We start from the raw sequence: 11,573 nt of genomic DNA, 5'->3' as shown, positions 1-11,573 counted from the left end.
GGAGGAGAGAACAACAGAAGGGAAGCAGCGTCATCAAGCGCAATGATTGAGGGGTCGGACGCGCGTAAATGGCGGACGATTCAGGTTTTACGCACGCGTGCTGAAGTTAACGGTGTCGCGTCGCCGACGTGTCGCGTGATGACGGTTAGCGGTGTCGCGTCGCCGACGTGTCGCGTGCTGACGTTAGCGGTGTCACGTGCTGACGTTAACGGTGTCGCGTCGCCGACGTGTCGCGTGATGACGGTTAGCGGTGTCGCGTCGCCGACGTGTCGCGTCACCGACGTGTTGCGTCACCGACGTGTCGCGTGCTGACGTTAGCGGTGTCACGTGCTGACGTTAACGGTGTCGCGTCGCCGACGTGTCGCGTGCTGACGTTAGCGGTGTCACGTCGCCGACGTGTCGCGTGCTGACGGTTAGCGGTGTCGCGTCACCGACGTGTCGCGTGCTGACGTTAGCGGTGTCACGTCGCCGACGTGTCGCGTGCTGTGCTAACGTTAGCGGTGTCGCGTCGCCGACGTGTCGCGTGCTGACGTTAGCGGTGTCGCGTCGCCGACGTGTCGCGTGCTGACGTTAACGGTGTCGCGTCACCGACGTGTCGCGTGCTGACGTTAGCGGTGTCACGTCACAGACGTGTCACGCGAGATCCCAGCGGCGATGTCGTCGTGGGGCCGGCGACGATTACAGACAAACGTACTGAATATGAAAGAGCTGATATCATGCATCATGTGATGCTGACCCAGTTGTGTCAGAAGCAGTGATGCGATTTATGGATATATAGTAGCCTGTATAATTATGACAGTGGTATTTAATTGTACTGGCGGTAGGTTACCGTATGAATATGGATGGATCGGTAAATAGGTGGGTGATGCTTTAGAGGTGGGTTATTTGGGTGGGTGGTTGGGTGGGCTGGCTAGGTTGCCTCAAGCGTGGGTGCATGGGTGGATGTGTGGATGAATAGAATGGAACTGGAAGAGATGTGAATGATTTGGTGAATAGATGGGTTGACGAACGGGATGGTGGGTAGTCGGAATAGAATACACGTGGTGCATGGGTGGATGGATCGATGAAAGCACGAGTTGGTGGACGGAATAGATGCGATGGATGGGTGGATGGATGTGAGCATAAAATGTAATAGATAAACGAAGGATGTAATGTAATGGATGAATACCATGATACAATTTATAGAATACCATGAAACATTTATAGAATACCATGAAGAATACCATGATACATTTATAGAATACCATGATACATTTATAGAATACCATGATACATTTATGGAATACCATTATACATTTATAGATTATTCAGATTATCGCTGCATTACGTTTCCATTGTGTAGTCGTTCGTGACTATCTATTGACAACGTCAGCTATCATAGAACCTTTCCCAGTCTCGCTGAACTGCCTTCGTGGCGTGCCCTCAGCTTCTATAGAGCAGCATGATCTAGCGAACAAAGCGCTGGCACAGAAGCAGTAGAAGCAAAATTATTATCATCACAACCACCACCACAATCATCATCATCATTATCATTATCATTATTATTAGCAACAGATGCAGCAGCAGTAGCAGTAGCAGTAGCAGCAGCAGTAGTAGTAGCAGCATTAGCAGTAGCAGCAGTAGCAGCAGCAGCAGCACTAGCAGCAGTAGCAGCAGCAGCATCAGCAGCAGTAGCAGCAGTAGCAGCAGTAGCAGTAGCAGCAGTAGCAGCATCAGCAGCATCAGCAGTAGCAGCAGCAGCAGCATCGGCAGTAGCAGCAGCAGCATCAGCAGTAGCAGCAGTAGCCGAGCTTCGCTGTATTAGCAGCAGCACAGTTAGAGTAAGAAGCTAGCTAGCGCGGCAACAGAGCTCGGGGCGATCGATTGGCCGTAGTAGTCGTGGCCCTGCAGCTGTGCGCGTGATATAGCCGAGATTTTAGCCGCAATGTGCTGCCGCGCGCCTGAATCAATCTCAACCAAGTTGATAGTGGATAACACAGTGTACATATTATATTTATTTATTTATCAGTGTACATATTATATTTATTTATTTGTGTGTGTGTGTGTGTGTGTGCGTGAGTGTGTGTGTGTGTGCGTGCGTGCGTGCGTGTGTGTGCGTGCGTGTGTGTGCGCGCGTGTGTGTGTGTGGTACTGTCTGTACACTCACTACCATGCTGGTGGATTATGCCGTTCAATATTACTAGATTGTTCGCCGATGACACCGTCCATATATTACGATAGGAGTGTTTAATACCGTCTATATGTTTGTATAGTACTGTAGCTGCAATTAACTTAATGACTCTCGGGTCTCGCAGAACACACGGGAACTGTTGCAATAATATTATTTCAAAATGCACTTGCAATAAAATATGCAGTATGTAGAGTAAAACAGCGGGAAAGTCGCGAATTTTAGAATTTCATACCCATTTTTCAAACGTCTTAAAATTTCTGCTAATCGTACACGCAAAAATTCTAGGTATAGAAGGTAGTCTAACAGAACGTATACGAGAGCCTAGAATAGTACGTAGGTTTTATCCTGGAGTAATAAGCTGACGAGTAACGAAGGCCTAAATTTCAATATTTCAAGCGATGAAAATGTCGACTGCGTTTTAATTAACCCACTGCTCGTGCGTTGACTACAGAGCGTGCAATTCGCACACTAAGCGCTCGACTACTGCGGAAAGCCGGATGCGGAATTCGACTTCACCGCGTACATTGCTCGCTGACTGATGATGCCACTGTCGACCGTAACAATTACGTCACGCGGCGATGACAATTAGGCGACAGCCAGCGACATCTGGCGTTGACGGCCCGTCCGCACGCATCATGTCACGGCAGCCATGTCTCGCGTCTATACTATGCAAGCGATGGAAAGAGGAAGTCCATCAAAGGCGAAATTTAAAATACTCGCGACTGTATCTGACCGACAAATGACCGTGCTGCGTGTTTTCCATTTTTGATAAAAATTAATGATTCGCGAGAGTTTGTGTTGAGGTAGGATGACGCGACTAAATCCGGCCATTATAAATAGTAATTGAAATTTCTCTGGATAGCATCGGTAAGTTAATATTTGCGCGCGTGTACAAGTCGCTGGTTCGACACATCAATCTGCTGTTGTATATTATTAGTAGAATGCTGAACGCTATTACAGTATAAGGCATAAAAAGAAATACATGTGTCTTTGTCGAAGAGAGGGAGGTGGTTAAAAAGAGATTGACGCAGAAAGAGAGCCTGGGATGGAGGAAGCGTGCGAGAGAGATAGAGAGCGCGCACAGGAAAACAGTTGGGGCAGCGAGAGTAGTATAGAAATGAGAATGAAATAATTAGGTGGAGTGCGGTTGAGAACGGGATACACACATACACATAATGCTATATGGTGGAAGAAGGAGAATAAAAACCTGTAAACTCGGTGAAAAGACGTTGACGTGAAAAAAGGGTACCGTGCGATGGAGTCCCCGCAGATACACGTGCACCTACGTACATGCACACACACGCGCACGCACACAACAAGCACACACACGCGCACTCACACAACAAGCACTCACACGCGGGCACGTACCCAACAAGCACTCACACACGTGTACGCACACGCGCACGCACACGCGCGCACGCACACAATCACTCACACGCGCGCAGGCACACATCAAGCACTCGCACGCACACGCGCAGCACGCACGCACGCACACGCACGCACACACGCGCGCAGCACGCACGCACGCGCATGCAGTAATGCAGTAACAGGAGTAAGTGGAGGACCTTCATTCACCCTGCTAGCTCGTGATCGATAGCGAGCACTACGCCGCGTCAGCTCCCTCCCCTTGGGCATGAAATTCAGTTCCGCGCGATGGCCGCGAGGCGCAAAACCGCAACGAAATTACCGAGAACGCTGCGTGAAATGAGAGCATTAGTGCGATCAGAAGGGAGACGGCATATTGTTCACGGGGGAAAAAATCGAAATCGGAATCCGATTAATATAATCTACTGTCGTCCAACTATCCATCAATTACCTGTTCATTACCAGAGCAAAATACCGCAATAAACATGTGTATTTCTCACCGATCTCTCGCAGGCTATGCCCTTCCTCTTTCCGTATAATAAACACGAGGAGGCACCATTCAGTAGAACGCAATGGCGGCGGCCAGTGCGTAGGAGGCACAAGTGCCGGTGTGAGGCGGCAGGGGCTCTTGACTGCATATAGATATAATAGTCTAATTACACTAGCAATTGTAGACGCGGTCGAGGACCCCTGTTGCTTCTATATCCTCCTGTAACGGCTAATAGAGACGCTACGGTTGTGCATGCAATCTTCTGCGTGCAATCTCGTGTTGTGTTTGTACACGGTATTCCCGGCCGTTTCATAATGCATGAAGCCGAGAGTATCTTATGCGCTGTCCCTGAACACCGAGAGAGAGAGAGAGAGAGAGAGAGAGAGAGAGAGAGAGAGAGAGAGAGAGAGAGAGTAAGGGAAAGAGAGAGGAGGCGAAAGAGAGAAAAAGAAGAGGCAAAGAAAAAAAGGCTAGAGAAAGAGAGCGATCGAGTAAGGTGGATAACGGTAGTAAAAAAAACAGGGAGAGAGATAGAAAAAAGGGAAAAAGAAAGAGAAAAGATAGACAGCGGGAGAAAGATGGTGAACGAAAAAGCGAGATAGTACGCGCGCGTTAGGAAGGGAGAGAGACATAGAGCGAAAGCTAGTGAGAGAGAGAGCGAGAGAGAGAGAGAGAACGAGAGAGAGAGAAAAAGAGAGAGACAGAAAAAGAAGAGAGAGAGAGAGAAAGCGCGCGCGCGAGAGAGAGAGCGCGCGAGACAGAGAGAGAGCGAGAGAGAGAGAGAGAGAGAGAAAGAGAGAGAGAGAGAGAGAGAGAGAGAGAGAGAGAGGAGCAGGGGCGGGAGAGCCGGTACTTCAATTCCGTGTACCGCTGCTACCGCGTCATGAAATCGCGAATCGAATAACCGCACCTCTAATTATCTATTATTATTATTATTATTTGTTATATTTTTTATTATTATTAAATTCCACAGATCGTCCCTGGCATCATTCCCCAGCCATGGAGAGGTCCGACACGACAGAGACGCAGGTCGACGGAAGCGAACAGGAGCCGACGGGAGCGTCGGAGACGGGAGAGGACGCCGACAAGGAAGAGAATGACGCCGTAGAGGACGGCGGACGCAGGAAGCGACGCAAGATCCGCAAGATCCCGTGCCTCGCCGGAAAGCCGTCGCTGGAGAGCGTCACCGAGGCGGAGGCCGACAAAGAGGCCGCCGACAAGCAGTCGCCGACAACGTGCGTTGATTTCGGAGTGCGCTCCTACCTGCACCACTTCTACGAGTCGATGGCTGTGCGAAATCCGCATCTCTACGAGGAGCTGTCCCGCGACGAGGATTTCCAGTACCTGATCAAGCCGCGTCGCCGCCGCTGCGGCTCCATCTGGTGGAAGATCGGCCTCTGGTCGGGCGTCAACCTTGTCGTCTTCGGCCTCGTCGCGATTCTCGTCGGCTACCTTGTGCCGCAGCGTCCCGAGGTCGTCGACCATCAAGGTTACTACGACGCGATCAGCAAGAACGCACTGCGCTACAACACGAACCTCGATATTTTCAAGCTCGTCGGTCTCATCGTGTTCTGCATCGGAGGATGCCTGCTCGCCGTCTCGCTCCTCTTCCCTAGCTTCCTCTACCAGTGGTGCGAGGACGACCTGCTCGCGTCGGAGCCTTTCGGCATATCGACGAAAGATACGGAGAAGGAGCCACTGAGTCCGACAGAGAAGAGAGTGCCGGGGATACCTGTCGTGAAGGGGGTGCAACCGCAGCGTGATAGCAACGAGGCCGTGCTGGCGACCAAGGCAGGCATGTACACGGTGCCCTGATAATATCTAGGAAACCAACGCATTCCTACAACAGTATTTTTCTGAATGTTATGAATATATGGATGTATAGGCTAGCATATAATACACTGTTACGAGATGGACAATGTGCTTCTATACATGATACATATACATATATATATATATATGTATGATTGTATTTTGTGGATGTAATTAATGTTATATAGATGTCGTCATGTTTTCCCTTATCGGGTGGCACAAAAAGTCTAACGTAGCAACATTAGAATAATGGCCGCACACGCACACGCGCGCATAGTGTAGCTCTCAGCACACGACATGGAATGGAGTCTAATTCAATCTTTTACTGTACTGTAAAACATTTTTGCCCGAACTTTATTTTGTTTGTTCTTATCGGGCGGTGACTTTTAACGAAACAGTTTTAAGGCGCACTACATGTTTACGATGATTGTTTTATTGCAGTAAAGAGACCGCCATGTTTTGTGTAATTGTGTTCCGGCACCTTGCTGTTTATTGACCTTGGTCGATAACATTGTAGTCACACTATTTCGCAGACGCGACAAATTATGAGACAAACGGTACCGCATATTTACGTATTGCATTCGTTTCCCACCGATGATCGAAAAAATATATACGCAGCTGCCATGTTTTGCTCAATAACCGATGTTTGCGAATGTGGTATGCGATTGTTTGTGTTAGCGTGGCAATGGGTCGTCATCACCACCGGCGGTTATGACCGAGACGATGAGATGATGTGTGCAAATAAGCATCCAGTTTACGACTAGCGTTACACCGATTTATATTAATAGCGCGAAACATGATTCAGAATTTTCGCAGAGTGTCACGAAATATACACGAAACATTTACGGGAAACATATACGTGCGAACAATAAGGAACGAGACATATATATTCGTATATCCGGAAACATAAAACCCATTGTGTGGTTTTGCGTGATCATGCGGGGGTTAATAACCGTTGTCCAGCCATCAGAGCACACGTGCATTGTGCGCAAGTACAAAAGCTTAGTGATAAGTGCATCAGACGCTATTACACACACACACACACACACACACACACACACACACACACACACACACACACACACAACACACACACACACACACACACACACATACGCACACACATACGCACGCTACACCTATCAACTTTAAATGAAGCTTTCACTTCTTCTCAGCATTTCATCTTACAACCCAACAGCGACTGGCCGGACAGCAAATTACCGCCGCCAGGGTGCGCCACCAAGCACCCCGACTACGCCAAGCGATAGCGATGGTGACGTAGAACAACAGACGTGACGTCACAGCGCATCTTCCGCCGAGGCCGCGGAAACAGTGTGATGCCTGCATCATGGGTTCGCCATCTTGGTATTCATGGATGAGGGAACGTGGCGTGGATGCTTGCGTACAGACAGACACGCGAGCATAAACATACAAGTATCTTGAGAGTAGCACAGAGTGAGGGTAACAGTGCAGGCATAATACTAATGTAGTTAAATGTGCCATATAAACATAAATTAATATATTACTGCCTTTGCAAGTTACATGTATGTCCGGACCGAGTGTGCATTTCTGTTCTATTAGAATTACAAATCCAGCGGTAAGCAAAAGAACATCCAAAAAATAAATGACATCCACAATGAATATCATAACCTACATGTACGTTAAAAACATCAAAACAAAAGCACAGGCCCAGATGTCGGATCGCGTCAGTACAGAAAACAAACGCAAGGTTGAACGTCATCCATTACAAGTACACACCTCATCCCACAAAATATCAAAGGTGTAGTGATCGGCGTATGCGGAGGATTCGCACTCCCCTTAGCTGCCTTCTTTTTCTACGTTCGGTTTGCGTCACGAACGAGCGTGACGTCGACAAAGTTACTGCTGTGTTACGTCACCGAGCAATGCTTATAAAGTCCGTTAAATGTTAGCCAAATGCTTTAGCGCTGATATAAACACGTCTTCAATGACTAATGACTCACCCATGCATAGCGGCAAGCTTCGCGTAAAAATGTAAGCCAGATTCGTAACATTTATAGCCATTTATGGGCATATAATTATAGCCATTCATAATATAATAGCTTTTCTGGCGAAAATGCATTCGATATTTTGAGATAAGTTAAAGCATTTGGTTGAGTTTTTTGTATGATTTATATGATGCACGTATGTACGTGTGTTATCCCTGGAACCGCTGTAGATGTGTAGTTTTGCTATGATTTTTTGATGCTCACAACTCCATAACCGGGACACGCGTAGATTGTAGTTTGTGTATGATTTTATGAACGCGCCACAGTATCTTGCATTCTGTAACACGAGTTAGATTGTAAGTTGTTGTCATGATTTTATGAAGCGCCCACATATCTTGCATTCTTAAACACGAGGTACGATTGTAGTTTTTGTATGAATTTTATGAAACGCCCACATATCTTGCATTCTGTAACACGCGTAGATTGTAGTTTTTGTATGCATTTATGATGGCCTCACATATCTTTGCATTCTGTAAACACGCGTAGAGTTGCTAGTTTTTGTATGATTTATTACTTGAAGCGCACATATTCTTGCATTATATAACACGAGTAGATTTGTAGTTTTTATGATTTTTATGCAAGCGCACATGATCTTGGCATTCTGCTAACACGCGTTAGATTGTTAGTTTTGTATGATTTTATGAAAGCCGCAGCAATATCTTGGCATTATATAAGCACGAGATAGATTGTGAGGTTTTGTATGATTTTTTGATGTGCATATATCTTTGCATTCTGTACACGAGTAAGCTTGTAATTTTGCATGATTTTTTGATGCAGGTAAAGATGCTACACGGGCGTTGGTTTGTATACATTCGCTATAGGCAGCTGCGTACGTAAAACTCTATACCAGATTGTACTATACAATTTTAAGCCTAACTTCTCTCTGTTGTATGGAAGGCGGAATTTGTGTTATTCAACGTAGTAGGATATTAACGCAGAAATGTCCTAGGTCGCCTAATAAAATATCAAATAATAAATCAACTTTATAATAAATATTTTCTCTCAGTGCAAGTGACTTAACGAAAAGATGGAGCGAGATAGAGAGAGAGAGAGAGAGAGAGAGAGAGAGAGAGAGAGAGAGAGAGAGACGAGAGGAGGCGAACGAGAGCAGCAGCGATGGAGAGAGGAGAGAGGGAGAGAAGGAGGGAAAGAGAGAGAGAGAGGGGCGACAGAAAGAGAGGCAGAGAGCCGATAGAGATGAAGAGAGAGGATGGGAGAGAGAGAGCAGAGAGAGAGCGGGAGGAAGAGAGAAAGCGATAGGAGGAGGGAGGAAGGAGAGAGAGGGGGAGAGAGAGGGGGAGGAGAGAGAAGGGAGAGGAGACAGAAAGAGAGAGGGAGAGAGGAGGGGGAGAAAACAGAGAGCGAGATATTAACAATCAAATGAACAGATCAACTACTAGATTTCAACAATACAAAATGTTTTCTATCATGTTAATAAGAGAGAGAGAGAGCTCCAGTATGAAATAAAAGAAAAAACGTAGAAAATGCTTTAAAGTGAGACACTAGATAAACAGATTTCAAATTAAATATACATTTTATTGCCGAAGCAATTTCGATAGGTAACTGCTTGTGCGTTTTAAATAGAACAAAATTAGACCTCACATTTCTCTTATAGCACATTCTGCACTGTTACGTGCACCTGTTATTAGCCATATATTTCCTAAAGCGATAACTCACATTACATCAGGGGACATACATGGGGATTTGTAGTCGAATAATTTCACCGCTATAATAAACTCGGGTGCATTGACCTGATTACATGTATATGTGTATCACTTCTGTGACTCTCGGGCAAGTATTACAGTTAGACGCAACGGTTCGTGTTACCACTGTATTGCCATGTTATTCTACTCCTCTACTCGACGAACAGATCTGGTAGTCATAGAATATAGAATAACATATTCTACTATGCTATTCTATACTATTATTCTCATATGCTATGATGCAGCGTGCAACGCCACGAAACACGCACGCGTAACAGGAGGGCGAGGCTGCGATCTGCTGAACTATATAACAAAGTATGTGGCAGCACAAGCCAAATGATGGCTAAGCACCTCCATTACGGCAGCGTTTCCCAACTTTAATCATTATGGGCGTGAACCTATTTTAGTTGTGCGTGACCTAATTAATGTCGTTATATGTAGTTATACGTAATCGTAGACCTAACCCTAACCCTAACCATAACCTATAACCTAACCGCTAACCCAACCCTAATCATTTAATGAACATTAAAGTTGGAACACTCCTAATGGAGTATCACGCCACAATGATGGAGTCACGTGCCTGCTATATTGCTACAGTATGTATTAGCATAGATTATGCATATGAACATATGTTATATTAACATATGTTAATATGATATCTATTATGTATTGTAATGGCAGGCGGCAACCCTCCCCACAATTCTAACATCTGCAGCGATCAGCTCATCCGCATATTGTGTTCGAAGCTGCGATCGCGGTTACTCATCGCGTTAACATTAAAAACATTGAGCCTTTAAGACGCGAATTTTTCTGCACTGCAACTTTTTCCGCAGCGTCTATGACGACAATTCGAAGCCGGAGCGGCCAGTACTCCGCGATGCTCTCTACTTTCTGGCTAGTCAAATACGGAGTGGGGTCGGAGGGATATGCATCCATCGGCGAATTTATTTATTACAATATTAATAGATGCAGTTGAATTAGCCACAGCTGTGAATGTCTATCATAAATAAGTTGGACGACATAAATATATGCATGAGCTCAGCTCGTATTACTGGGGCTACGCGGTGTTGCACATAGCGGTCATTGTAGTAATATGTTAAGATGGTTTAAAGAAAACTAAGACGTTTAGATGCTGAGAAAATTAATATTATTATAATTATTATATAAGAATAATTAATATTTACGATTAATTATTCTATTTCGAGTCTCACTCTATAACCGGAGAACAATAATAGTCCAGTTATCAATATTCCCCTTGCATGGAACGTAACTTGCACGCAAGGAAAATATATATACGTATATTTATTTACACGGTAACAAGAATAAATATTTAACTTATGCGTATTATAAGTATGACTATATATTAAAATTTACTGATAGATACGAAGGGGCTAAATACTTGTCAACGTGACGTCATAGGAAATATAACGTCTTACGTCACACGATGCTGTGAATAAATTATAGAGTAAAGCAAATAAATACTAGTACCAACATCATATATCTCGTCTGCTGGCGCCATCTAACGGACCATAATAATGGTTACAATTGTCACATCTTCAGGCTGTTGACTCGGTGTTTGATTGCGAGAGAGGCACGCGGTAACCGGTGAAAGTTCTCTCTCTCTCTCTCTCTCTCTCTCTCTCTCTCTCTCTCTTCTCTTTCTTTATTTCTCTTTCTTCATCTCTTTCTCTCTATCTATCTATCTATCTATCTATCTATCTATCTATCGATATTTAATATATATATTATATATATATATTATATATAGTAGATATATAATAGATATTAATATATAATATGCATATATGTATCTGTCCTCTCTCTCTCTCTCTCTCTCTCTCTCTCTCTCTCTCTCTCTCTCTCTCTCTCTCTCTCTCTCTCTCTCTCTGTCTCTGTCTCTCTCTCTCTCTCTCTCTCTCTCTCTCTCTCTCGTCTCGCTCTCTCTCTGCTCTCTCTCTCTCTCTCTCTTCTCTCTTCTAGCCTCTCGCCTGCTGCACCAACTCCGC

The 11,573-nt window shown here is 45.4% G+C and overlaps 1 protein-coding gene across 1 annotated transcript in view; it reads left to right on the top strand.

The window, feature by feature from the left end:
* The window catches only part of LOC106805058 (neurensin-1-like), a 12,683-nt gene extending 6,207 nt beyond the window's left edge, over positions 1-6,476 (top strand). The window contains exon 2 of the mRNA XM_014806530.1: positions 4,999-6,476. Coding sequence (XP_014662016.1) covers positions 5,025-5,840 — 816 coding nt within the window. The 5' untranslated portion in view covers positions 4,999-5,024 and the 3' untranslated portion in view covers positions 5,841-6,476. The remainder of the gene's footprint in view (positions 1-4,998) is intronic.
* Positions 6,477-11,573: the final 5,097 nt, after the last annotated feature.

Source organism: Priapulus caudatus, unplaced genomic scaffold, assembly GCF_000485595.1.
Source record: "Priapulus caudatus unplaced genomic scaffold, Priapulus_caudatus-5.0.1 Scaffold98, whole genome shotgun sequence".
NCBI classification, from domain to species: domain Eukaryota; kingdom Metazoa; phylum Priapulida; class Priapulimorpha; order Priapulimorphida; family Priapulidae; genus Priapulus; species Priapulus caudatus.
Note: the sequence above shows the minus strand (reverse complement) of the source record. Positions and strands in the feature narration are given on the sequence as shown.